The sequence below is a fragment of the Cavia porcellus genome, unplaced genomic scaffold (genome assembly GCF_034190915.1).
Source record: "Cavia porcellus strain 051 isolate PalLab524CR breed Dunkin Hartley unplaced genomic scaffold, mCavPor4.1 scaffold_16, whole genome shotgun sequence".
NCBI classification, from domain to species: domain Eukaryota; kingdom Metazoa; phylum Chordata; class Mammalia; order Rodentia; family Caviidae; genus Cavia; species Cavia porcellus.
Genome location: NW_026947499.1, coordinates 51,166,663 through 51,193,974, shown reverse-complemented (window position 1 = coordinate 51,193,974; position 27,312 = coordinate 51,166,663). Strand labels below are relative to the sequence as shown.

General features: G+C 43.2%; 2 protein-coding genes across 7 annotated transcripts in view; both read left to right on the top strand.

Annotated features, from left to right (window-relative positions):
* Positions 1 to 20,025, top strand: part of Gga2 (golgi associated, gamma adaptin ear containing, ARF binding protein 2) — a 46,406-nt gene extending 26,381 nt beyond the window's left edge. For both annotated transcript variants that reach the window (XM_003477814.5, XM_063226663.1), the window contains exons 11-17: positions 529 to 651; positions 939 to 967; positions 1,320 to 1,456; positions 8,216 to 8,373; positions 11,576 to 11,745; positions 13,451 to 13,561; positions 14,068 to 20,025. In XM_003477814.5, coding sequence (XP_003477862.1) covers positions 529 to 651; positions 939 to 967; positions 1,320 to 1,456; positions 8,216 to 8,373; positions 11,576 to 11,745; positions 13,451 to 13,561; positions 14,068 to 14,178 — 839 coding nt within the window. In that variant the 3' untranslated portion in view covers positions 14,179 to 20,025. The remainder of the gene's footprint in view (positions 1 to 528; positions 652 to 938; positions 968 to 1,319; positions 1,457 to 8,215; positions 8,374 to 11,575; positions 11,746 to 13,450; positions 13,562 to 14,067) is intronic.
* A 5,331-nt stretch (positions 20,026 to 25,356) lies between these two features.
* Positions 25,357 to 27,312, top strand: part of Cog7 (component of oligomeric golgi complex 7) — a 94,951-nt gene continuing 92,995 nt past the window's right edge. For 4 of the 5 annotated variants that reach the window (XM_063226660.1, XM_063226659.1, XM_063226662.1 and 1 more), the window contains exon 1: positions 25,357 to 25,724. In XM_063226660.1, coding sequence (XP_063082730.1) covers positions 25,556 to 25,724 — 169 coding nt within the window. In that variant the 5' untranslated portion in view covers positions 25,357 to 25,555. The remainder of the gene's footprint in view (positions 25,725 to 27,312) is intronic. The other variant, XM_063226658.1, reaches the window with a different exon arrangement.

Here is a 27,312-nt window from a genome sequence, read left to right as displayed (position 1 = left end):
TGTTGTGTGCAGGCTACCTCCTGCCCCCAGGGCTGGAATAGCACTCTCAAAATCTCCATTGTCCTCTTGCACAGGATGAGGATATTTACAAAGTTTGAACCCTGACTCCCTACTGATTCTCTTCCTAAGACTTCTGGATTTATCAGGTTGATACAGTGTAGCAACCAGGCCAGCTTATCAAGCATCCTAGGTGATTATGATCAGGTATGATTGGAAACTTCCAGAGGACTCAGCTGAAGAAGCAGCCATGTCTGCTGCCGCCCAGGCTGATGGGACCTTTGGAAGAGAACTTATCTCTAGGGTGGAAGGGCAGTCCTCTGCCTGTCTCACTGTCAGATGCAGGCTCAGGCTGTATTTCAGCTAAGTGGAAGATGGTTCTGGGGATATATGGAGCATGGGAGACTGGTATAATTAGAAAGAGCCCTGAGGGTGGTTTTGATTAGGAAGAGGCCTGAGGATGCTAATACAAGTGGAAATTTTGCTCTCAACGTCTGACAGATATTTTTTCCTAGCCTATCTGTTTTCTAGTCTTCCAGAATCCAGCAGACAGCATGAAGAATTGCCCCTTGATTGACCTGGAGGTGGACAGTGGCCCTGAGCAGGCTGGGTCTGTGGCACCATCTTTGCTTCATCAGGACTTGGCAGCCTTAGGTGAGTGGGGTTAGTCTGAAGGAGCATGCACAGTGGTTCTGAGCAGGTAGAGGGAAAAGTGGGTATTCCTCAAGGGGTACTGGCTTGCTTTTGGGGAGCCAGGTGTTCCAGGGACTTCAGAGAAGTTCGTTTGCATCTTAGTCTCAGATTTGCCTTGGGTGAGTTGAATGGCTTTGGTAGCTTTCTTTTTCCTGATTTGGCAAATGTTCTTCCCAGAAAGGGGGGATGTTCACTAATCTGTTTCTGTCAGGTGGAGTTACAGTTGTGCATCTTTGTTCTTTCTACAGGGATCAGTGATGCTCCCATCAAGGGCAAGGTAGGGAAGCTATTTCCTAGGGGTTAGGCAGGCTGAGAGCCTCTCAAACTTTGCCTGGGGGAGATGGGTTACTACAGAATCCTGTGGGCTTGGAGTTGGAGTTCCAAAGGCCCTCCTCACTTATTGTGTCCAGTTCACATCCTAGGGAGTGACATCTGTTTCCTCTTAATGTTTTTTGTACCAGGCTTCTGCCTCCTAAAGATCTCAAGAGTCCTATGCTCTCCTGCTTTTTATTTCTCCTCCTGTCACAGGACCTCTACTAAGCTTGGGAGCTGGGAGAGCATGCCAGGGGCTCCCATGGCTGATGGTCATGTAGACTCTAGCCTTATTTTAGCCATTCCTGATCTGACAGGTTGCTGGCCAGAAATGCTGTAAAGAAAAGGAGAATCCCACCACCAGCACACTACCCGGAGGTGATAATCTAAAGAGTTCTTCTGCAGACAGGAACTTACTGGACCTTCTGTCCCCACAGCCTACTCCAGGGCCTCTGTGAGTCTTCTGGGCAAGGGAGGTAGACAAGTCTTGCTGCCATTTGGAGCACCCCATGCGTAGGGGAGGGCTGCCCAGGGCAGCCAGCGGGGTCTCCCCTTCTACTAGTGCGTCGTCCCTCTGGTGGTGTTAAGTGTGTGCTGTCCCTCCTTTCTCTAGTTAATTTTCTCAGAAGTTATAGAGAAATTTGTGCTCCGGCTAGGACATCTTGCATGAAAAATTTTTTTTTTTTTCTTTTTGAGACAGGCTCTCACTATGCAGTTTAGGCTGGCCTTGAGCTCACTCTGTAGCCCAGGCTGGTCTTGATCTCGCAATGATCCTTCTGCCTCAGACCCCTAAGTGCTGAGGTTACAGGCATGTGCCACCATGCCTGGCTGCATGGGATTTTTAAAGGACTGGCAGAAAGAAATAGATAATAGTGATGATTTTATGTTTACTTCTTTTCCTCAGTTACTGTGTAATCTGAAATTAAGCAGAACTTGATTCTTAAGAGAAATCTGTTATAGGGATCCTAAATAACACTCTCAAAAACAAGTTTTGAGGAAAAAAGTGCTCAATGTTTTGCCTTTTTTCCTGTACATGTCACTAATGCATTGTGGCTTGTTTTTATGCAAATGACATTGAGATTTACAAACTACTCTACTGTGACTTTTTATGTCACATTATACCTTTGACACTTTTTCCTACTCATTTATATTAATCTGCCTCATTTTCTTTAATAGCTACGTTATAATTGATTGGGTATGTTTATTCTTTTTTTTCCTTTTTCCTTTGTGTGGATCTTGTCGATGTCGCTTCCGGCCGGCAGGAAGGACACACGACAAAGTCTGGCAGTGGACAACCTTTTCTTTTATTTTCCTTCTCCGTACAGCCTGCCCTGGGATCGCTCCCAGCCGAAGCCTCCTCTGGTCCGCTCCCCGCGGCTCCTTCTGGGCTTCTACTTCCGGGCTTCTTCTTCCCCCCCAGGGGTGGCACCAGTATATATACGGATACAGTGTCCAATCATGTTAAAGTAAGCAAGGCAAGCTGATTGGCTAACATCATCAGTTGCCAGGCAGGCTATATTGTTGAGCGGGTTGCTTACGCGGTAAGCAGGAAACTAACGTGCTCGATGGGAGGGGTAATCTACCTCAGGCTTTACTCTTTACTACAGGCCTCACGTCCGCCAAGTGAGGCGACCGGGCTCGGGGCTGCGGCTCCCAACATCTCCCCCTTTTTTATTTTTTATGAATGTGCGCATCATAGCCCTTTCTGGACTGGGTGCAGAGGCTTATGCCCTATGCGTAGGCCCACCGTAGGTCCTTGGCTTAGACCCTGGTCGGCCGTCCCATGGTCTGCCAAGGCCCTGAGGCCCTCGTCCTTTTTCTAGGGCCAGGCACAAACTGGACGGAACCTGGATGCACACAAGCTTGCACTCATTTCCTCTCCGTAAAGAAATCCCCTCGGAGAGAAATTTAGACCTGGGCAGCATCTAACAGTCCAGCGGCTTACGTGCAGAATGGGGTAGGGCCTGGCTTAGGTTGAGTCGCACCGGGGGAGTACGCTCTTACCCGTCATTGACTCTCTTACCCAGCTATGTCATAATTTTTTAGAGGAGGAGTGTGGGAAGCTCACCACCCCTAGACTCGGTCGTAGGCTAGGCGAGCGAGCCATGCATATGCCTGAGGATCTTCTTGTCCATTTCGGGCTACCGCTATTTCTATTCATCTTGTTGGTTGGTCTGTGATGGATCTCCGGTAGGGCAGGTCTGATCTTCAGTCGAGGGCTTTGTCGCCCGTGTCAGTCTCTCCGGTACCCACAGTGGTTCTCGTCCCAATTCCTGTGGGAAAACACAAACCACGCCTCGGTTCCAGCTGACCACTGGATCCGGGCCCATCCATTGTCCTGTCAGGACATCTTTCCACTTCACCCACCCTTTATGGTTGGGGGAAGGGTTGCAGTGCTCCACGGCTGGGGAGCAATTATCATTATTTAAATTTAAAAAATTGTGTGTGAATAGTGCCATGGATAATCGTGCCTTTGGGGCCAGGCCTTGGCCTACTCCCCCTTTTTGTTTTTGTAAAATTTCTTTGAGGCTTCTATGAGCCCTCTCAATGATTCCTTGACCTTGGGGATTGTATGGGATACCATGTTTTAATTGAACCTCCATCATTTTGCAGAACTCATTGAAGGCTTTGCCTATATAGGCTGGTCCATTATCAGTTTTTAATATTTTTGGTTTGCCCCATGCGGCCCAAGCCGCCAGGCAATGATTGATCACATTAGACACTTTTTCACCTGTTTCTGCTGTTGCGAATATGACGTGAGAACAGGTGTCTGTGGAAACATGAACATATTTAAGAGTCCCAAACTCCTGTATATGTGTGATGTCCATCTGCCAAACATCACCAGGGATCAAACCTCGAGGGTTTACTCCCATCGGTATGGCAGGTTTGTATGTGGCACAGGAGTCACATAGTCGCACGATATCTCGTGCATCTGCTCTGGAAACATGGAAATGGTTTGCTAGTGTCCTGGCATTGACATGAAACTTATCATGGAAGGCACGGGCTCGCTCGATTGGTGTTAGTAAGGTAAAAATCCATAACGGGCGAGTGGCAGTATCAGCAGCCGCATTCCCCTGTGCCATAGGCCCTGGCAGGGATGTATGTGCTCTTATGTGGGTGGTGAAGACCTTATGGTGTCTGTTCTGAAGCAATGTCTGGATAGACAGGAACAGCCCAGCCACTGTGGAAGTGGATCTAATTAAACCGGCAGTCTCAAGCACTTGCATAGCATTGACCACATACCTAGAATCGGAGACAATATTAATGGCTTCTGAGAACCGTTCAAGAATCATTTTAACGATCTGCAGTTCCACCACCTGAGGCTGATCAGGTTCAAATTGTATGGTAACCGGGGGCTTGCCTAGGATCACATAGGCGCCTATCCCCGTCTTGGAGCCATCTGTGTATATTGTAGTTGCTGGGACTAATGGCTCAGAGGCAGTAACCTTTGGAAAAATTATAGGGTGCTGAGTAACAAATGACAAGATAGGGTCTTTAGGGTATTGATTGTTTATATCCCCATGGAAAACACATCTCAGAATGGCCCATGTATCTATGCAGGCAGCCAGGGTCTTGATCTGGCTGGCGGTATAGGGTACTCGGATGGCTTGTGGTCCTGAGCCAAAATGTTGGACAGCTCTATCATGCGCTTCAAGGGCCAATGAAGCGACTGCCTCCGGGTAATGCTCTATGACTTTTGCAGGTGAGACCTTAGGGTGTATCCACAGTAGTGGTCCTTTCTGCCAAATCACCGCTGTGGGCTGTAGACTAGTCTGTAGCAAACAGACATCAAAGGGTCGCCCTGGTTCAATTCTGTGTAAGGTAGCCCCACCTAAGGCTTTTTCCACTCTCTGTAAGGCAGCTCTTGCCTCAGGAGTGAGCCTCCTGTGGGAGGCTATATCTGGGTCTCCCTTCAGAAGGTCGAACAGGGGTTTGAGATCTGAATTTGGTATATGTAAATATGGCCTAATCCAATTAATGTCTCCCAATAGCTTTTGCATGTCATTTAGGGTCCTAACGCCATCCGTCCTAATGGTGACCTTCTGTGGAGAGACTAGCATAGGGGAGATTTTTGCGCCTAAGTAGGTCACCATTTCTCCTCCCTGAATCTTGTCGGGGGCAACATGCAGATTAGCTTGTCTCAGGGCCTCGACCAACTGGCCGAGCATATTATTTAGCATGTCTGGGTCCCTGCCGCTGAGCAAAAGGTCGTCCATGTAATGCACACATCTTATCTTGGGAAAGGATTTCCGTAGGGGGGCCAGTAGGGAATCAAGGTAAATCTGACACATAGTGGGACTGTTGGCCATACCTTGGGGCAGCGTTATCCACTCGTATCTAAGATCAGGGCTTTCTTGGTTAATGGTGGGTAAAGTAAAGGCGAACCTATGAGTGTCCTCTGGATGCAGGGGGATTGAGAAGAAACAGTCTCTAAGATCTATAACATAAACTGGCCAGGACTGAGGGATGGCTGAGAGAGCCGGCAGCCCCCTCTGGACCGCCCCCAGGGACTGCATCTGCGCGTTGACCGCCCTTAGATCATGGAGCAGCCTCCATTTGCCAGACTTTTTCTTAATTATAAAAATGGGGGTGTTCCATGGGGAGGTTGACGGCTTAATGTGTCCTAATCTAAGTTGTGTACTGACTATTTCTGACAAGGCTAATAGCTTCTCCTTAGGCAGGGGCCACTGAGGTACCCAAACCGGATCATTTGACCTCCAGGTGATTTTGATCGAAGTGGGTAGGAGAGCTTCTTCAGCGACCCCTAAGAAAAACCCAGCCCTTGCCTACCTTTTTTGTTCTCTACTGGTATTGGGGATGTCCGACCCTGTAGGGCATTGCCCAAGCCTTTGCCGGGGGTATATCCCTGGTTCCTGAGTATATCCTTAGCCTGGGGGGAGCAGTTTGACGTAAGCGTGACATCCATCTGAGTGAGGATGTCCCTTCCCCATAGAGACACTGGCAACTGCAACACAAATGGTTGGAAATGGCCCTGATGACCCTCCTCATCGCACCAGAGCAGGGTTGAAGCACTAACCTGAGGAGCTGACACCATCCCCAGGCCCTGCAGCGTGTTATCTGCAGTGTTGGTGGGCCAGTTGGAGGGCCAATCCTTTCTAGAGATAATGGAACGGTCAGCTCCTGTGTCTAGGAGCCCTGTTATACTCTTGCCGTTGACCTTAAGTGAGAGCATGGGCCTTTTATTAAGTATTATATGGAGTCCCTCGAAGACTTCCCCTGAGGAACCGAAACCTTGACTTTCTCTAATTTTCTGCTTTGAGGGAAATCTCCTGTGGAGACTGGGGAGCAGCAAGAGCTGCGCTATCTTGTCTCCTTTATTGATTACCATAGTACCCACAAGAGATTGAACCATAATTTTAATGTGTCCTGGGTAGTCTGAGTCTATGACCCCCGGGACTACTATGAGACCCCGAAGGGCCGTGGAGGATCTCCCGATCACCAGACCCACGGAATTTTCGGGTAACGGTCCCTTAAAGGTGGTTTCAACCACTCGAACACCCATATCAGGCACTAATATAAGTCTGGAGGCGACACTGAGGTCCACACCTGCTGACCCAGGGGTGGCCCTTGTTGAAGGCTGCCATCCTGAGCTGTCCTGTCTCTGGGGCGGGGGCCCGCCTGTGAAGGGGGCCCCCTCTGGCCGTTTTTTGGCCCTCTAGCATCTCGTCCACAAATACGGTTGCCCTGAGCATCAAAGACCGACCTACACTCCTCAGCTTTGTGTGATCCCCTCTTGCATCGCCCACAAACATATGGTTCTTCATTCCTAGGGCGAGGCCTAGCATCTGCATTGTTTGGGCAGTGACGTTTAATGTGTCCTGGCTCCCCGCAGGCAAAACACCCTTTAGCCTTACATTCCCCTTCTAACCCGCGAGGTCCCCTCTGCTGTACAGCCGCGGCCAGGAGAGCAGCCACTCCCGAGTTGGAGAGCGGCCCCCCTATCTCTCTGCATATCCTAATCCAGGCGTTGAGGTCCTTGTTCTTATGAGGAGCTATCGCTGCCTTGCACTCCTTTGTACATTGCTCAAAAATCAGCTGCCTTACCAGCGGTCGAGCCACTCCCGGATCAGAAAATATCTTATCGGCAGCATCTTGCATTCGGGCCACAAAGTCAACAAATGGCTCTGTGGTACCCTGAATTACTGGGAAAGAACCCTGCGACTCCTTATCGAGCGACTTAGGCTCCTGACAGCTGGTCTCTTTGGCCTCCTTGCCATTCAACTTTCCCTCGTCCTCGGAGTCAGACGACTCCGAGGCTAGAGCCCCGTCCTTCTCCCTAGCATCTTTGTTCCCCTTGACGGGCCCCTCTCGGGAGCTCCCTGACTGGGCCTGCTCAAATACCCTGCGTACTTTTGTAAGCTCTTGAGAGCTTTCTCCACAACCACCCTCGCTCTTAATGTTACTACCTAGCATGTTTCCCATTTTTTAATATGTTACTCACCGCGTGAGGCCCAAGGAATCCGCCACTTACGCGTGAGCCTGAGGGGAGTCTAAAAGCCCTGTAGGTGCGCGCCACCCAGAGCCCAGGCTTATCCCCAACTCACCTGTCTCGCAGCTCTGTACTGGAGCGTTGTCCGCTGTCACGTCTCGGGGGTGATCAGTCCCCGTGCGGGCCTCCAAATGTCGATGTCGCTTCCGGCCGGCAGGAAGGACACACGACAATGTCTGGCAGTGGACAACCTTTTCTTTTATTTTCCTTCTCCGTACAGCCTGCCCTGGGATCGCTCCCAGCCGAAGCCTCCTCTGGTCCGCTCCCCGCGGCTCCTTCTGGGCTTCTACTTCCGGGCTTCTTCTTCCCCCCCAGGGGTGGCACCAGTATATATACGGATACAGTGTCCAATCATGTTAAAGTAAGCAAGGCAAGCTGATTGGCTAACATCATCAGTTGCCAGGCAGGCTATATTGTTGAGCGGGTTGCTTACGCGGTAAGCAGGAAACTAACGTGCTCGATGGGAGGGGTAATCTACCTCAGGCTTTACTCTTTACTACAGGCCTCACGTCCGCCAAGTGAGGCGACCGGGCTCGGGGCTGCGGCTCCCAACAGGATCTATTTAATCATTTACCTCTTAATAGCTATCCTGTGTGGGGGGGGTATATTTTTCCCTTCCTCATCTTGTTCTTTAGCAAGATTAATTAGAGTTTCAGAATTCTCTATAATTTTTGGTCTTTGATATTTTTTGTTTCTTTGTAGGAATTATGTTCCACAGAAAAGTATCCCCAAGGAAGTGCCACCAGGTACTAAATCATCTCCAGGTTGGTCCTGGGAGGCTGGCCCGTTGGCTTCTTCCCCCGCCTCTCAGAATACACCTCTGGCTCAAGTGTTTGTCCCTCTGGAGTCTGTAAAGCCCAGTAAGTATTGCTGTACCCCTTTATTTTCCTTTTCTGTGTTAGATTCCTGGATTTTCCTATTCTAAACTGGTAGAAATGGCCCTTAAATTTGGGAAGATGAGTGGTAGATTTGCCTGGGGGACAGAGTAAGAGGGAGCTGCTTTGTTTCTAGCTTGTCTGTCTGTCTGTCTGTCTGTCTGCCTGTCTCTCTTTCTCTCTCTCTGTCGGTCTCTCTCTTTTTTTTTAGACAGTTTCACTTTGCAGTTCAGGCTGGCCTTGAACTCACTATGTAGCCTAGGCTGGCCTTGAACTTACAGCAATCCTCCTGCCTCAGCCTCACAAGTGCTGGGATTACAGGCGTGCATCACATGTCCAACTCTCTAGTTAGTGTTTTTTCTAAAGTATAGTCTGTCACAAGATTGTCACTGTGAACAGTATTGGCAGGCAAGGCTTAATGAGGAAGCTGAAGTCTCCTGTGGGACATGTATATTCAGGGAGGAATATTTAATATGGCCTGAAATGACAGAGAAGAGGTGGAAGTTGAAAGGAAGATTGAACTAGTGATCTTCTCTCTAGGGATCTAGTTAAATAAGAAAAGTGGATGTCACCTTGATTCAAACGGAAAGGAAACCAAAAGAGCCAGCCAGTGAAGGTGACACTTGTGATCAGCATCATAGTTCCAGGGCAGGAAGCAAGCCATGTCCTTGGCTCCAGGGCCATGTGCTTCTAGGCTACAGAGTCCCCTGTGGGGAGGGCAGAGTGCAGAGGGCCTGGAACCAAGAATGGGAATTTAAACACATTTGGGAAGTAATGGGTGCTCTTTGCACATCTGCTTTATTAAATTTTTTTTTTTTTTTTTTTTTTTTGAGACAGGGTCTCTCTGCAGTTCAGGCTGGCCTTGAGCTCACTTTGTAGCCCAGGCTGGTCTCAAACTCACAAGGATCCTGCTGCCTCAGCCTCCTGAGTGCTGGGATTATAGGCATGAGCCACCATGCCCAGCTATTAATTTTTGATTTAAAGAATAATACACATTTGTTGTTAATGTCCTGGTTTCAAAAAATTAATACCACAGTTACATAAGATAGTAACATTTAGAGGAACTGGGATTTCTTTGTTTTCTCTTCTTTTTGGTGTCACTTTATGCCACTGAGCTATCTCCCTAGCCATAGATGTCTTTCATTAGCTTTGTAACATTTTATATATGTGAAATAATTATAAAACAAAGTTACAAACATAAAAGCAGAACTACATGTTCAGTGTGATCCTCCTGCTTCAGCCTCCCAAGTAGCAGGGATCACAGGTGTAAGCCACTAGGCCCTGCTGATAACCTTTCTATATACTCTCCTAATAATTAGGCCACTTTTAAAAGTAGTGAAATGCTACTGTCGCCAATTTAAAGTTTTGTTTGCATTATTAGTTCCCTTATAACAGGTTGCCTTTTACCCAGTACTCTCACTGCCATTCATACCTCAGTGGCATTTTCAGTCTAATTTTTGACAGCATCATAAAACTTTTTATATTAGCATTTTGATAAGTGATATTTGATGTGAGGTAAGGATCTTAATTTAAACCCTTACCATGAACTCCTAGATCTGAGGTTTTTGCCTCAGGGTGAAAGTTTCTCTTTGAGATGAGCCATAGAATGGGCATATTTTACTAAATTTTCCACTATAAGAATAGCTGTTTGGTGGCTTTGTTTTCAAGTTCCATTTCCTGTATTGTTTTCAGTCTTTTGTTTATAATTAGTAATTGTGAGATGCTCCATTTAATGTTTAAAAATATGGGGAGGAAAATGAGACTTAAAATATATGTAAGATTAATTCTGTAGAGGGAAAAGTCTGGTACAAAATAGTGAAAATAAGACCAGGTGAAACGTCTTTTTTTTTTTTTGTAACTGGGGATTGAACTCATGACTTCACGCTTGCCAGGTAGGTGCTTATGCCGCTGAGTAACATGTACATGGCCTTTTTTCTGTTACTTTTATTCCACTAGGGTAAATATGTCCTTTATGCAAATGCAAAGCATTTCTTGATTAAACCATAGATGTAGAGATTACGGTATAACTCACTACTATAATAAAATTCCAAAAAATTTCTCCAGATAGTCATCTTTTTTTTTGGTGTGTGTGTTGGGGAGAGGAGGCGCATCTTTTTGTGACAGGGTCATGCTGTGCAGTTCAGGCTGGGCTTGAGCTCACTTTGTAGCCCAGGCTGGTCTTGAACTTGCAACAATTCCCTTGCCTCAGCCTCCTGAGTGCTGGGATTAAAACCACCATGCCCGGTTCTTAGATGCCTTTTTCTTTTTTCTTTCTTTCTTTCTTTCTTTCTTTTTTTTTTTTTTTTTTTTTTTGAGACAATGTGTTGCCAGGTAGTTCAAGCTGGCCTTGACCTCACTATATAGTCCAATCTGGCTTTGAACTCATGGCAATCCTTCTCCTCAGCCTCCCAAGTGCTGGGACTGCAAGTGTGTGCCATCATGCCCAGCTGGGTGCCATTGATTGAATCCACCACTGATTTTTCTTTATGTTAAATTTATTGTTTTTTTGAATGTTAAATTCTTGTGTTTGGGTCTGTTCCACATGCGTTGTACACCAACTTTACCTAAATTGGAATTTCATCTCTGTCTGCAATACAAATAACAGTACTGTATCCCTAACTTTATGTGTTGATTTGTCTCCTATAAATAATCTCATCCTGCCCTGCATTAACATTAGAATCACTTCTTAGCTAAATTAAAATAATCTTTTTAGGCTTTTCATTAAATCTATTAACTTGAGATTTACTCTCTTTATAATTTTACAAAACTAAATACAAGTATGGGTATAGTCATGTGTAGGTGGTCATACGAGAGAGGCCAGAATGAAATAAGCTTGTTTGTACTACTTATTTTTGGGTAGTCCAAAGAGTGTTTATTTCTTGGCATTTTGTATTTTCTGTAATGTTCATGCATTATTTATCCATAGTTGTGTTTCCTGTGGAAATGTTATTTTTTTTAAAAACCTGGTAATGTGCTGAGGATGGTTGAATGATGAAGAGAGGTCAGTTTTCGGGCCATTGGAGTCCAGAGGAATGATGGGGTTTTGGACCACGGTGGTACAGAAGGGTTAAATCAGAGAGCTACAGAAGCAGCAGCATTGGTGATAATGTGCACATCTCTCTCATGTCTGGCTGTGGTGGAAATTTGCAGTGGTGCTAACCCTTCTTGTTGGGTCTCTCTCTGCCAGGCAGCCTGCCTCCTGTTATTGTGTATGATCGGAACGGCTTCAGGATTCTGCTCCACTTCTCCCAGACGGGGGCACCTGGCCACCCAGAGGTGCAAGTGTTACTGCTGACCATGATGAGCACTGCTACCCAGCCTGTCTGGGATATCATGTTTCAAGTGGCAGTGCCAAAGGTGAGTCACTTGCTGCTGGCTAGCTCCTTTGAAGTTTTCATGACTCAAAATTCATTTTTGAGTACAGGTCCTTTGGTGGGACATGATTAGTTAGGTAAAAAAGATAATTTGCATTTAGACTAGTTTAAGATAAAATAGGAATTTTATTGTCCCGCTTAACACAGGCCTTCCTGAATAGCTGACTTAAGATTTATGAGTAGATCCAGGTAGGTTTGGAAATAATTCCTGAAGAATCTTTTTCCGTCTCTTGGTGCTGCTTTTTTTTTTTTGGGACTATTCTCTTGACAGTCGTCTGCAGAGCAGGAACATGACTACAGCAGCTCCAGGATTATATGATCTTTAACTCTTGTAATGACAGAAAGAAAACTCAAAGGGAGGTGCAATGGTAGGGGTATATACCTGTTTCTTAGCTACTGGGGAGGCTGAGGTTGGAAATAGTTTGGGACCAACCTGGGCAACACAGATTCCATCTCTTTAAAAAGTGAAAAAGAGGGGGTCAGGGATATAGCTCAGCAGCATAAGCACCTGCCTGGGAAGTGTGAGATCGTGAGTTCAATCCCTGGTACAAAAAAAAAAACAAAAAAGGAAAAAGAAACTCTGATCTATTGTGAAGCACGTATATTGCCTCTTCAGGAAAGGGATCTGATTGACTCTATGTTACTTGCCTACATTGGACCAATAACTTGTGACCAGGGAAATTATGTATCTGGTCAGTTTGGAATATATGTCCATCCTTTTTTAAGGGAAGTAGGGCCCCACTGATTGATAGCCATAACAATCACAGGGAAAGGGGCAGATACTAAAGGGAAAGAGTTAAGACAAATACTAAGACGTGTTCTCTAATCTTCACGGTAGACTTGAAGAGTATGTTCTGGTTTTTTTTTTTGTTTGAGGGGGTATGTAGTGGTTTTTGTTTTTGTTTTTTGTTTTGAGACTGGGTCTTGCTTTGTAGTGCAGCCTGGCCTGGAATTCACTGTGTAGCCCAGGCTTGCTTGAACTCATGGCAGTTCTTCTGCCGCAATCTCCTCTGAGTGCTGGGATTATAGGCATGTGCCACTATGCCTAGTATATGTACTGTTATTATGATTTATTGTTACAAGTCTCAAAAGTTAAGTATATTAGGGCTGGGGATTTAGCTCAATGGCGTGAGCGCCTGCCTGGCAAGTGCTAGGTAATGAGTTCGATTCCTGGTACCAAAAAAAAAAAAAGTTAAGTATGTTGCCCTTGGTCCTAATAAGAGGCAGAATGAAAATTAACTCGTTTGTTTATTGCAGTACTGGGGATTGAATTTAGGGCCTTTGTACTGAGCTACATTCCCAGCTCTTTTATTTTGAGGCAGGGTATTGTAAAGTTGCCTAGGTTGGGCTCAAAACATGTGATTTTCTTGCCTCAGTCTGCAACAATGCTGAGATTTTAGGCACGAGCCACCATACTCAGCTTCAGGATGCGCACTAGCTGTTTATGCTGCTTGTGAGATGTCACCCATTGACCATGCATCTTCAGGTATATTGTGTATGTAGAAGGAAAGATCATTTAGATCTCTTGATTAATTAGTGGGAACTGTCTGCATGAACTCCTATAAGTGCCTTGAGAAGCCCATTTCTTCTTTGAGGGGTGGTGTGAAGGTTGAGCTCCTATTTCCCTGGTCTCTCACTGAAGCTATAGCTTGTCAAAGATGAATTATATGCTGGGTTTTCCCCAACAGTCCATGCGAGTGAAGCTGCAGCCAGCATCCAGCTCCAAGCTTCCTGCATTCAGTCCTTTGATGCCTCCAGCTGTGATATCTCAAATGTTGCTGCTTGACAATCCACACAAAGTATGTTCTGATGTTTTTGCTAGTGGGGAACTGGGGACTCTTGAACTGTAGGGAGGGCACTGTGTTGCTGGAAAAAGGTGTCTGAAGCCTTGCTGTAAAGTCGTGGGTTGGGAGGGGATGGGGTATAGAATATCCCTTGCTAGAGTCTGATTTTCTCTGGGGTTTATTACACGTAGATCAGTGATAGATTGTTGTAGCTGGGAACCAAGGAAGTGACTAATGGAGTCCATTGAAAGAGGACATTTGGCTTCCTTAGTGAATCCTTCTGAATGGCAGTCTGTCTCAGGCCGGAAGAAGTACAGAAGGCTCCCATCCTATAGGATATAGGATAGCCTATATCCCAGGGTATATGTGTTTGTAGTTTCAAAGGGGCTCAGCCAGGGTGTTCAGATCATCCTCATTTAGGTTACTTCTTGGTGACTCCTGGGTGGATGAAAGCTTTTTCTCTGGGCTGGCCTCTGTGTTACTCCCGTCTAATGTAATATTTCATATCTCTTTTATCCCAGGAACCTATCCGGTTACGGTATAAGCTGACATTCAACCAGGGTGGACAGCCCTTCAGCGAAGTAGGAGAAGTAAAAGACTTTCCTGACCTGGCTGTCTTGGGGGCAGCTTAACTTTTCACAAGATGGACCCTTCAAGTCAAGCTTTGACTGTGTTCTCTTGCTGTCTTGTCAGGACTAGTCATGGTGATTTCGTGCAGAGTGCCAAGAATTCTATCCTGATGTTAGGCTCTGAATGCTAACCTCTGACCTGTTTGTTTTTCAGAGACTGTGCGTGTGTGTTGTCAGGGGCTGGGGGTGGGGAAAGCAGGGCTTGGAATGTGGGCAGTGTGGGAGATGCCAAAGCATTTCTGATGACCATCTCTGCTGCAATCCTGTTTCTGCATGTTGGCGGACACTGATGTCTCTGCCTCAGGTTGGAAGTTTTATAAGCCAAAGTTTATTTCATGTATTGTTATCTGTTGGTTCATCCACGCTGTGCCTTGTCAGCCTCTGAAAGTCTTGGTTGCTCCTAGGCTGCTGTTCTCAGGGACCTTAAAAGGGACCTGGTTGGTCTTGGGGCAGAGAGTGTCATCCAAGGCACTCTCTTCCAAGAAAGACCTTGTCTCCATTTTCATTCAGGAATGCTGCTTGCATGTGTTGGGAAAGATCTCCTAAATAGAATGCTTGTTGCACTGTTTCCAGATGAGGGACTGCCGTGAGACCAGAAGACCACACTTTTTGAGCCAATCACGTCCTTCACCACTGTGCCTTAAGTTGCCCTTGAGGGATCTCTGGGGCAGGAGGAAAGCAGACTCTAGGCCTTGCACAGGCCTCAGGTTCTTTGGGTTGAACAGCCTGTCTGGGCCCTTACTCAGGACCCTCATTTCTGTCCTCATTCTGTTTGTTCACAAGCATTTTCTCAAATCTCTTTGTGATACCATGTTATAAATCATAGCAGGTCAACTCTTGCCTATTGACTTCACAATGCAAGATGTGGAACTCTGATGTAGATAGGAAAAGAGTTCAGCAGTGATTTAAGTAGTGACTAAATATAGAAAACCATTTAATAAATACCATGTAGTGAATCTGCCTTGTGGAGTATTGAATAGGTAGGAGATGCAGAGCCAATTGTTTTTAGGGTTATAGGCCAGAAGAGAATTTTCTCCTGTTAAGAAGAAAAATTTGATGAAGGATGTAGAGCTTTACCTGCCTTAGTGGGAGCAAAGAAAGATCTGAGGAAATCTGGAAGTGGGTTACTCTTATATATGAAGGGGGAAATTCAGGCATATAAATAGTTCTTAGTGCTTGCTTGTGTGCTGGGAACTTTGATGTGCATGTTTAGCAAGTCCTGCTTGGCCAGTTCAGTAGGAGAAGGAATGTGAGCCTGGCTGAGGTGGATTGAGGAAGGGCTGAGAAGTTGGCAGGATTCTGCCTCAGAAACTTAATATTCTGTTTAGAACTCTTAGTTACAGGGTCTGGTGCTCTTGGCATTTTTTTTGACTTCTATGTATAATTAGAAGTCTAAGGGCTGGGGATTTAGCTTAGTGGCATAAGCGCCTGCTTTGCAAGTGTACGGTTTGATTCCCTGCACCAAAAAAAAAAAAAAAAAGTCTGGGTGAGTGTGGTGGTGCATGCCTATAATCCTAGCACTTGGGAGGCTGAGGCAGGATCACTGCAATTTTGAGGCCAGCCTTAACTATGCAGTGAGACCTTGTCTCCAAAAAGAAGAACAAAACAAAACAAAAAGTCTGCCAGCATTATTTGGTGGGAATGAGTTGGATAATTTTTAAGCAAATGTGAAAATTTATAAACTATAAATGGGGAAGCCAGGCATGGTGGTGCATGCCTAAAATCCCAGCACCCTGGAGGCTAAAGCAGGAGGACTGTTGCAAGTTCAAGACCAGCTTGGGTTACAAACTAAGCTCAAGGCCAGTATGAACTGCATAGCAAGAACCTATCTCAAAAAACAAAACAAAAACCAAACAATGGGGGTGGATTCTTCATTTGACATAATTCATGTAAGACTTAACTTTTTTTTTTTTTTTTTTGTATTTTTACCAGTACCAGGGATTGAACTCAGGACCACATGCTTGCAAGGCAGGCACTTATGCCGCTGAGCTAAATCCCCAGCCCCAAGACTTAACTTTAATCTGAAATGATATTCAGGTGTTCTTAACTTTTGTAGATGCCTTAGCTATTACATAAAGTCTTCCAGGAATACCCACCATAATCACATGTGCCTATGAAGAACTTGTCATGGGACACATGGAAACACAGGCTTTTTATCTTGTAATTGGAAGGTAAATTCTTACATGCACCTAAAGATCCTTCTGTTTCCAGGAGAAAATGGTACCTTGCCTAGATAGGGTTGGACAGAATAGGGTATCGCCCAGCCATGACTCAGGTGCTGTTGTGGGCATTATAGATATTTTGATGAAGGTCTTCTGGTGAGGGATGCATTCATAGTGTGTCAGCTGGACACCTGACTGTAAACAGTGAGTATACTTTCTTGTTTTTGGTCCGTAATCATTGACCTACCTCTGCCCCTTAAATGTGGTGGCCTTAAGGGTCTTTTAAATCTATACAGACAGCTTGGCAGTCATATCCTTTGAAACCATCAGATGAATCTAGCCCTCCACATCTGTATTTCACACTGTCAGTAGATGTCTTTATCTAGGGTGCCACTGTTGCTTCTGAACCCATCCCCTTGCACCTGAGCCTTAATGGATCCTGGATTCCTGCTTCATCTGTATATCCACTGTTCTGTTTCATAGAGTATGTTTTCTAGATGTTGCCACATCCAACCTCACTTGTAATCCCAGTGCTCCTGGAGGCTGAGGCAGCATGTTGAAGGCCAGCCTTACTAATTTAGTAACTTAGCAAAAATCCTGTCTTTAAAACAAAAGGGGCTGGAGCTGTTCAGTGGAAGGATCTTGAGTTTAATCCTCAGTACTGGAAAGGAAAAACCTTGAAGTAGATCTACTAATATCAGACAAAATGAACTTTTTTTTTTTTTTTTTTTGGTCTTTTTTATTTTTATCAGTACCGGGGATCGAACTCATGACTGCCTGCTTGCAAGGCAGGTACTTATGCCGCTGAGCTAAATCCCCAACCCCTGACAAAATGAACGTCTAATATGCTAGAGATGAAGGTACATTTATTGTGTATTATGTTAATATATTGCAAAATATAAAAATCAGCCCCAAATACCTGAAGCAAAGTGGACTAGTTAACAGAGTTGCAATTTTGATACCCTATTTTCAAAGATTGGTAGAAGAATTAGAAAGTCAACAAGGATATAAAGTAGTTAGACACCACCAGTCACTGAGTTTACCCATGACTAAAGGGACTCTTTTTTTTTTTTGTATCAGGAATCAAACTCAGGACCCTGTGCTTGCCAGGCAGAGGCTTATATTGCTGAGCTATATTCCCGGCCCAGTGCTCTTTGTTGTTGTTGTTTTTTGGTGCACATGAAATATTTTCCAGAACAGAACAAAGTTAAGGACATAGTTTAATCACATGTAAAAGTTTATTTAGATCATAAAGTTTTCGGTTTTTTGTTTGTTTTTTGTTGTAGGGGGAAGGTGTTTTGTTTCATTTCACTTTTTTTGTTTTTGAGACAGGGTCTCACTGTGCAGCCCAGGCTGACCTTGAATTTATAGCAATCTTGCCTCAGCCTCCCGAGTATGGGATTACAAGTGTGCACCACCACACCCAGGACAGTTTATTTTATAACCACATGGGTTGAAATTAGAAATCTGAGAAATACTGGATTTTTTGTTTGTACATTTTAGATATACATGATAACATTTATCATAGGGAATTTATACTGATAAATGATACCTCTTTCGCTGCTTTTTTTCCCCATTTCCTTTCCTTCAGCCTTTTTTCTACTCATTTACAAAAGCATTGTTTCCATTTTTTCCCCTTGGGTTTTTTTCTTTTTTTCTTGTTTCTTCCTACAATTCATGGATTAAGTCACAAATGTAATTAGAAAAAAAATTTTTTTTTTCAGACAGGATTTTGCTATGTAGTTCATGCTGGTCTTGAACTCACTATGTAGTCTAGGTTGGCCTTGAACTTGTGATGATCCTCCTGCCTCAGCCCCCCCCCCCAAGTATTGGTATTATTGGTATGTCACACCATGCCCAGACAAATTATTTTGAATCAAATGAAAATGCATCAAAATTTGAGAATATTAATAATTTTAAATGGTTGTGTTAGAAAAAAATTCAGATCAGTAACCTAAGATTCCACTTTAATATACTAGACAAGAATAAGCTTAAGAAAACAGAAGAAACTGATCAGTGAAAAATCATTGACAAAATCTGGGTGTAGTTGTACACACTGGTAATCCTAGCATTCAAGGAGGCTGAGGCAGGAAGATTGCCCAGAGTTTGAAGCTAATCCAATCTACATATGAAAATCTTGCCTCTGGGAAAAATTTTTCAAAAAAACGTAAAGGAAAACATGGTTCTCTGAAGTGATTAATGAAATTATGAGTGTCAGCTAGACTAGGGAGCCACTCCTTCCAGTTCTCTTTCCTGTTAGAAGCCCGGCTGAATAGCAGGTGGTCATCTGTCAGGCTAGCCAGTGAAAATTGACTTATAGCCTCTCTCCATTCCTCACATACCACCTGAGCTCTTCTGTCCAATCAGCAGTGGTGTTAGATTCTCACAGGCATGCAAAGCCTGCTGTGAAGTGTGCACTTGAGGGCTCTAGGTTGCTTGTTTGCTTATGATGATCTGAGGTGGAGCTGAGTTGGTGATGCTAGCATTGGGTGGCAGGTGCAAATACAGGTTAACATTAGCACAGACTTCAGTAAGTGGTGACCATAATCTGTTACTTGCAGACATCAAAACCTTACTGGTGAGTAGCCAGTGACAACTGAGTTGCACTTGGTGGCAAGCTATATAGAGGCAGGTGACATAATGTACTTCAATTATGTTTATCACCTCTTTCCCATACATAGTATACACTTGTTTCAGTCACAGTTTTGGTAAGCCTATAAGCTAATTCTAACCGAAATGAATAGAAACCTAACATCTCTGGAGAGTTTCTTTTGAAAGAAGGCAAGACCTAGTGGAAGACTAAAACTGCCAACAAAGGGAAAGTACATTTAAGAGAAAATGTGAGTCCTTACAGGTTCACTGCAATGTTCATATTCTCCCAAGTACATTTGGTATAATGTATGGTGAACAGCTAGCCAGTGAAGCCATGAAATGTTCAAAGTTAATTTGCTACATGGAGACCAAGCACCCTGCACCAAAGGATGAGCCTTAGGAGTTTTTCAAAAGAAGAAAATATGACCACAAAGAACAAAAGCAGTTATTGAAGACCACTTTATCAGATGTGTCAGTACTGAGAATATCATTTTTACTGGCTAACTGCATTGCTGAAGCTAAGAAGCCCTTCACTATTGGACAAAAGTTGATCCTGTTGGGGACATTTGCAAACTTTTAGGACAGGCTGGGATTCATAAGGTACCATGTGTTGTTCTTTTGGCTAGCGTCCTAACTAGATGAAATAATGAAACAGATGACATTTGAATTTGTGGCACTATTGTTAAAAAAAAAAAAAAAACCAAAGAAACAGATGACATTGTTAGGATTAGTAAATTGCCATGGTACACAATCCAGGTTGATAAGTCTGCTGATGTTGACAAGGCAACAGTGCTTATTGTGTAGCGTTTCACTATGATGTGCATGAGGATTATGTTGTGTGCACTTCTGTTGCCAACACTAGCTGCAACCTATTAGGAAAACTTAATTGGTCTTTTGTTTCAGTGTATGCATGGCTAGTATGGCTGCTGTGACTGGACAGCTTTCTGGTTTCACTACTCAGGACAAAGGTTGCTTCTGAGTGAGTCTGCACTGTCCTCCATAGAGAAATGCTGTCTAGCCAAAAAATGTCACCTGAACTTAATGTTTTGCAGGATGTGATTACAGTATCCACATTAAAGTACATGCCCGTAGCTTACCTGTTTGCATAGCTCTCTGAAGAGATGGATGCAGAGCAATGTATTATAGAGAGAAGTGAGATGGCTTTCTTAAAGTTACATCACTGGCCAGAGTTTTTGAGTTATAAGAGCTGATACAGAGATTTCTTTTAGAAAAAGTCACCACTGGCAGCACATTTCAGTGACACAAAATGGGTCATAAAACTTGCTTACTCATGTGACACACTCATCTTGCTCAGTGAACCTAGTCACTGCAGGGGAAGATTACAATTGTGTTCAAAGTGGCTGCATTCATAGCCAAACTGGAAATAGGGTGATGAATGACTACTGGAATTTCTGACATGTTTCAAACAGAAGAGGTTTTTATTTATTTATTTATTTTAAGGCATGGTCTTGCTGTGTAGTTCAGGCTGACCTTGAATTCATTCTGTAGCTCATGCTGTCTGGGAACTAAGGGCAATCCTATTTCAGCCCGTAAGTGTTGGAATTACAGGTATGCACCACCACACCTACCTAAAACAACTTTTAATAGTCACAGTCACCTTTGTCAGAGTGGGATGCATGAGTGGGATCCCACTTAGTTTTCAAGAGTGAACTTTACTTCCCAAATCATAAAAGACTCCCCACCTTCAAACTGGAAAGGGATGGGTCTGGAACTCATTTATGAATAAGGTGAACTAATTTGTCTGTGCTAGCAGAGGATCGATTACTAGCAAGAAGTAGTGGTCTTAAAGGTATGTTTGAGACAACTTCAAATCTCTTCTGGATGAAAGTCAACTTGGGATCTCCTAAAATTTCCACAAAAGTACAGAAAAGCCTTCCATTTTCAACGGTTTGTTTTTCTGGAGCAGGGTTTTCTGCAATGACAGCAACCTTCAATGTCTAGTTACAGGAAAACAAACTCGTAATGCACTTCAGTTCTGAGCCATGTCTCCCAACCGCAGTTCATGGACAAATTGTTTTCATGAAACTGGTTCTTGATGCGAAAACCTGAGCTAGACTAAGGACAGACAAATTATCAAAGCCAGGAAAGAAGAGGATGCTACTACCACCTGCAGAAATTTATACAATTTAATACCAAAACTTTAACTTAAATGGTAAATATTTTAGACCCAAATTCCAACTGATTGAAGAAGTGGAAAACCTTAATAGGCTTTTTGTATGTAATACAATTCATTTACAAACTCAGAAAATAGGGGAGGATAACATCCCAAGTCACTTGATGAGACTATTGTTAGTCTTATACCAAAATCAAAGATATCACAAAAACAAATTGTACAAATATCTCAAATACAATCCTCATCAAAATGTTAGCAGCTGGACATGATGGCACAAGCCTATAAATTGCCAGCACTTGTCTATCATGTGCAAGACCCATCTCCAGCACACACTGCATACACTAAAGCAAATTAAATATATGACCAAGAAGAATGTAGCCTAGGAATGTAAGGCGAGGTTAAAATCAATTACTATATGAATAGAATAAAGCACAAAAACTACATGGTTATCTCAGGCACAGTTACAAATCTAACATTTGAAGGGGAATGTCCTTAATTTCTCTGTGAGAAGTCTACAGTTAGTGTACAGTAGTCTTAATTGCTAAAGACCAATGCTCAAGATTTTGAATGAAGCAGAGATGTCTTTTTTTTCTCCTAATACTAGACATTGAACCCATAGCCTTTGCACTGAAGTATATCCCTAGCCCTTTTTAATTCTGAGAGATCTCGCTAAATCGCATGGCCTAGGCTTGAATTCAAGATACTTTGGCTATAATGTTGGTGTTATAGGCATAGGCCACCATTCCAGCTAAGGATGTCTTTTTTTCCAGTCCAACACAGTACTGAAGTTTCTAACCAATTCAGTTGGGAGAAGACCAAAAAAAAAATTACATTGGAAAGGAAAAGGAATGTCTATTTATAAATGACATGCTCCTGTATGTAAATATATCCCAGAGAAGTTATACTAGCAAATAAAATAATGGAACAATAAATTTAGTATGGTCAAAGGGTACCAGATAAATATACAAAAATGACTATAGTGTTTCTATAACAATACAGGAATTGAGTATTTACAGAAGTGTTAAAAGACATTACAATGAAAATTATAAACAGATAAATCCAAAGTTCTCAACCAAGGGTGATTATTTCTACAAAGGACTACTTGGATGTATATGGAAATGTTTTTGATTGTCATATTGTGGGAGGTGTCACTGCTGGTAACTGGTGGATAGAGGCCAACAGTGGCTAATAAGTACCTTAAAATGCATAGGAGAGCCCTACAACAAAAAATCAAATGTCAATGGTGCTAATGCTGAAAAATCCCAATCTAAGTGAATGGAGAAGCATTTCATGTTACGGATTTTTAAGATTCAATATATATGTGATTTTGTTTGGTATTTTGTTTTTATGTGACAGAGTCTTGCTATGTAATCCTGGCTAGTTTGAACACACTAGGTAACCCAGGCTGGCCTCAAACTGAGTGTGATTGTCTTGCCTCTTGGGATTACAGGGATGCAGGACCTGGCAAAATTCAATACTGTGAAGATGGCAAAACTGATGATTATCACTGTAAAAAAAAAAAAAAAAGATGGCAATTCTCAAATTGATTTATAAATTCAAGATAGTCTTTTTTAAAAGCAAAATCCAGCAGGACTTTTTGTAGAAACCAGTAAGTTATTCTAAGATGGAAATGTAAAAGGCCTGGAATAACAAATCAATTCCTATTTTGTTTTCATTTTTGAGACAATCTCACTGTGTATCTCAGGCCGGCCTCATTCACAGCAATCCTGCCTCAGCCTCCTGAGTGCTAGTGTTGCAGGGGTGTGACACCACACCTGGTGCAAAACAATTTTTAAAATCAAGTATTTTAAAATCAAGCCTAACAGGTTTCAAAATTTAAACTACTGAATAGGGACAGTTTGATATTAGCAAAATAGGCATATAAATAAATGAAACAATCAGGTCAGTTGATTTTTTTTTCTTTTTCTCTTTTGGTCTTTTTCGTTTTTATTGGTACCAGGGATCAAACTCACAACTGCCTGCTTGCAAGGCAGGCGCTTATGCCACTGAGCTAAATCCCCAGCCTCCAGGTCAGTTGATTTTTGACAAAAATGTGAAAGCAATTCAGTGGAAAATTTTCAACACATAATCCTGAAATGAATTTATTTACATAAAAAATTATGTCAGCCAGGTGTGGTGGCTCATGCTTTTAATCCCAGCACTTGGGAGGCTGAGGCAGGAGGATCATTACAAGTTTGAGACCAACCTAGGCTACCAAGTGAGCTCAAGGCCAGCCTGAACTGCATAGCGAGACCCTGTCTCAAAAAGACAAAAATTATGTCAAAACAAAGGCACCACCAAAACAAGTTTTAGACTTACATGATACATATAAAACACTTCAAATTCGCATAAAATTTAAAATTTCTACAACAGAAAACTTAGAAATTCCTCATAATTTTGAGTTAGGCAAAGATCGCTAGTTGCATTACCCAAAGCATGATCCATAAAAAAGATGATAATAGACTTCACTGAAAACGTTTGCATCTCAAATCAGACCACAACAGAAAAACTTAAAAAAGCTACCATCTGGAAGAAAATTACTAAGGTGGGACATGGTGGTGCATGCTTGTAGTCCTGGCATTTGGAAGGCTGAAGCAGGATGATTGGCTTGAGTTTAAGGCCAGCCTCAACTACATAGTGAGATCATGTCCCAAAAAAACAAAAACATTTACAAATTTTATCTGTGATAAAGGCATACCCAGATTATGTAGAAAATTGACAAATCAGTAATACGAAGACAACTTTTGAAAATGGGCAAAAGATTTGAACGGACATTTTCCCAAAAAAGATAGGAATCACTGATGAGCATAGGAAAGATGTTTAACATCCCTGGTTATTAGAGAAATGTTAATGATTTACCAATACATATTAAATATTGGTGAGACTAGAGAAACTGGAACGCAATTGTTGATGGTACTATGAGATGTTATAGCACTCAGGAAAAGTTTGGCAGTGTGAATTTTACAACTAACCCTGCAATTCCACTTCCAAGAACCTATACAGGACACTGAAAAAAATGAAAAAAAAAAAAAGCCTATACAAAATGAAAACATGTTTATACGAAGACATCTATAAAAGTTCACCATTATTTATAATTGCCCTAAGCTGGAAATAATATAAATGTTCATCAACGAATAAGGGGATAAACAAAATTATTACAATATGCTAACAAGCAGATGTTAATATCTATACAACAAAGTCATTCATCAACATGAACAAATTACTAATTCATAGTACAACATGGCTCTCGAAAGTCATTTTCGTATACTTATGCTTAGTGTATAACTGTACTGTAAATTATCCATAAAAATTGCAAAAAGTGGCCGGGGATATAACTCAGCAGCGCAGTGCCTGCTTAGCAAACAAGTCCTGAGTTTGATTTCCAGTACACTCCCCAAAAGGAATTACAAAAAGTGTTAAACTTTTCCGAGGCAAGGCATATTGTAGAAGAATCTAAGGCTTCTGTTTTTTTTGTGTTTTTGAGACAGGGTCTCACTGTGTAGTTCAGGCTGGTCTTAAACTATGTAGCCCAAGCCAGCCTTGAACTCACTGCGCTGCTTCTATCCCAGCCTCTTGGTCAATTTGTTCAAGTCAGTGCTAATATACTAGCTTTCCTACTTTACTGGATTTAGGTTTTATATAGAGTTTGTATGCATTTAGAATTAGAGTATGCCTCTGGTAAAAATGAAAAAAATAGGATTATTCGCAAGTACCACACATAGAGTTAGAAAAAAATTTTGATTCTTACAATAAAAGGATCGGTCTTCTTTCTGATATCTCACACTGATTTAAGCCAGAAAAAACAGCAAGAGAAACAAGAATAGTGGGTTAAGCTGGGGGTTTAGCTCAGCAGCATAAACGCCTGCCTAGCAAGTGCTAGGTTGCGAGTTCTATCCCCGGTACAAAAAAAAAAAAAAAAAAAAGTATTGCAAAGAATGGTGGTTTACCACTTGGTATTCCAAGAAAGAAAGGGGGAACATGAGACTACAGGGTAGGTCATGTAGGCTTACCCTAGAGTTCAGGCTCCTGGGCCAAGCTGGCCCGAGTTCAAATCCTGTTTAAGTGTTGGGTTCTAACGGGGTGAATGAACAAGTTGCTTAACTGCCTCAGTTTTAGAGTGACGACTGTGAGGATTAAATGCACTACTACTTTAGTGCTCAGCAAGTATTAGCAGAAATAGGATAGCCTCGGTTGTTTCGAGCTCTCTGCCCCACTGCTGCTTTTACAAGCAGCTTTCCGGAACGCCTACAATGCTATAGTCACTATGGTAACGGCCACTTACTTCCGGAAGAAGTACGGCGTGCAGCGAGGGTCATACCACCTGCAGCGAGGAAGAACAGACCCAGAGGCTGCAGAGGGGCTAGTATCCGTCTCCGAAGGGTTGGTGGTGCTGTCTCCCCGTGCTGTAGCAGGGTCCCCTGCTTCTGTGTCCTTATTGCTGCCAGGAACCACCTCTTAACGGCCTGGACGCAAGGACTAAGGACGTGCCGCCATGGATTTCTCCAAGTTCTTGGCCGACGACTTCGACGTGAAAGAGTGGATTAATTCAGCTTTCAGGGCCGGTTCCAAGGAGGCTGCGGCCGGGAAGGCTGACGGCCACGCAGCCACGTTGGTGATGAAGTTGCAGCTGTTCATCCAGGAAGTGAACCACGCCGTGGAGGGTGAGCCGCCGGGTACCTGACCGTGGGACCCTCCCCTGCGCTCCCCTTTAAGAGATCCGGGAACTGGGCCTGAGACACCCGGAGGCGCAAGAATTAGATAGTAAATGTTAGTACTAGGTTTGTTGAGAAGGCGAGCCCAGCTGTCGATGTGACTGCTTCAAGTACAACAATCTCAGCTGGTTGCTGGGCTGTCTTAAGTTTGCCTTCTCTGATAGCGTCATAACATTTTCTTCTAAAACTGAAGTTAAAAGAATTTTTTGTCGTTTTTTGAGACAAGGTGGCTTTGAATTCAATATGTAGCCCAAACAGACCTCAGACTCTGCGATCCTCCTCCCTCAGCCTTGAAAGTATATGATTACAGGGGTAGGTACACCACCATACCGTTCAAGAAGCACTTTTTGGCACCCCCCCCCCTTACTGGAGGGTGAACCCAGAACCTTCACATCCCCAGAAGTATATCTCCAGCTCTTTATAATTTGGGACAGAATCTCTGGCTAAGTCCCTAAGGTACCCAGACTGGGATTGAACTGGGAATCTTCCTGCCTCAGTTTCCCAAGGTGCTGAAATTACAGATGTGCAACATTGCTCCCAGCAAGGAGCATTTTTGAAAGTATTACATAATAGTCAACTGGTCTTTATATTTGGCAAAAACATATTAAAAGTGTATAGAAATGACCAAGCCTGAGAAACATTTTAATAAATCTTCATGTTACGTGAGGAAGATGAATTGGGTTGAATAGACTAACCATTTTTGAAGGATAGTTAATCAAAAACATTTCATATAATTACTTGACTATAAGTTGATCCAGTAAATACTGCATGCCAGCCCTTCTGCTAGGCATTGTTAGAACAAATACTCCCACCGGAAGCCAATGACTGTGTAAATAGAACTTTGTTTTATAGATATGCCCATTGTTTAAGAATGGGGACAGAAAGGTAGTTCTCTCAATGCAGAATGTTTGTTGTACATTGCGACTTTTACTATGTATGGAGTATTAGGATGTGGATACTGAGGAAAATTTTGCAGCTTGCTGTCTGTGAGGAAGATAGGTAAACAGATTACAGTGCAAGATGGCTTCGAGAAGAAAGTGGAATCTGGATCCCTGTAAGCTGGGAGAAGGTGCAGCTCCCTCAGGTCTGCGAGAATCACAAAGGGCTTCCTCTGTTTGGCCTTAAAAGAAACTTTATATGGTGCATGCATGCACGTGTGCATGCACACACACACACACACACAAAGTGAGAATGAGAGTAGGAAGAATATAATAACAGATATTTGAGGGCTTGATGTATGTCAGGCACTTAAGTGCTTTATATATATTAACAAACTGAACTGAGAACCCCTCTTCCCTCAGAAATATTTGAAAATTGGTGGGAGCCTTTTGAATTGTGGGGAGATGTCACCATTATGGACATGTTCCTAAAAGCATTAGGGTTAGCATAAAAATCACCTAGAAAAAGCCCAACAAAATAAAAGAACATAAAAAGAAGGAAAAAGAAAAACCCCCCAATATCATGGGGGCCAGATGTATATGAGTCTTGATTTCTGTTCTGTGAAATCTTGGGCAAGTGACTCAACTTCTCTGAGCCT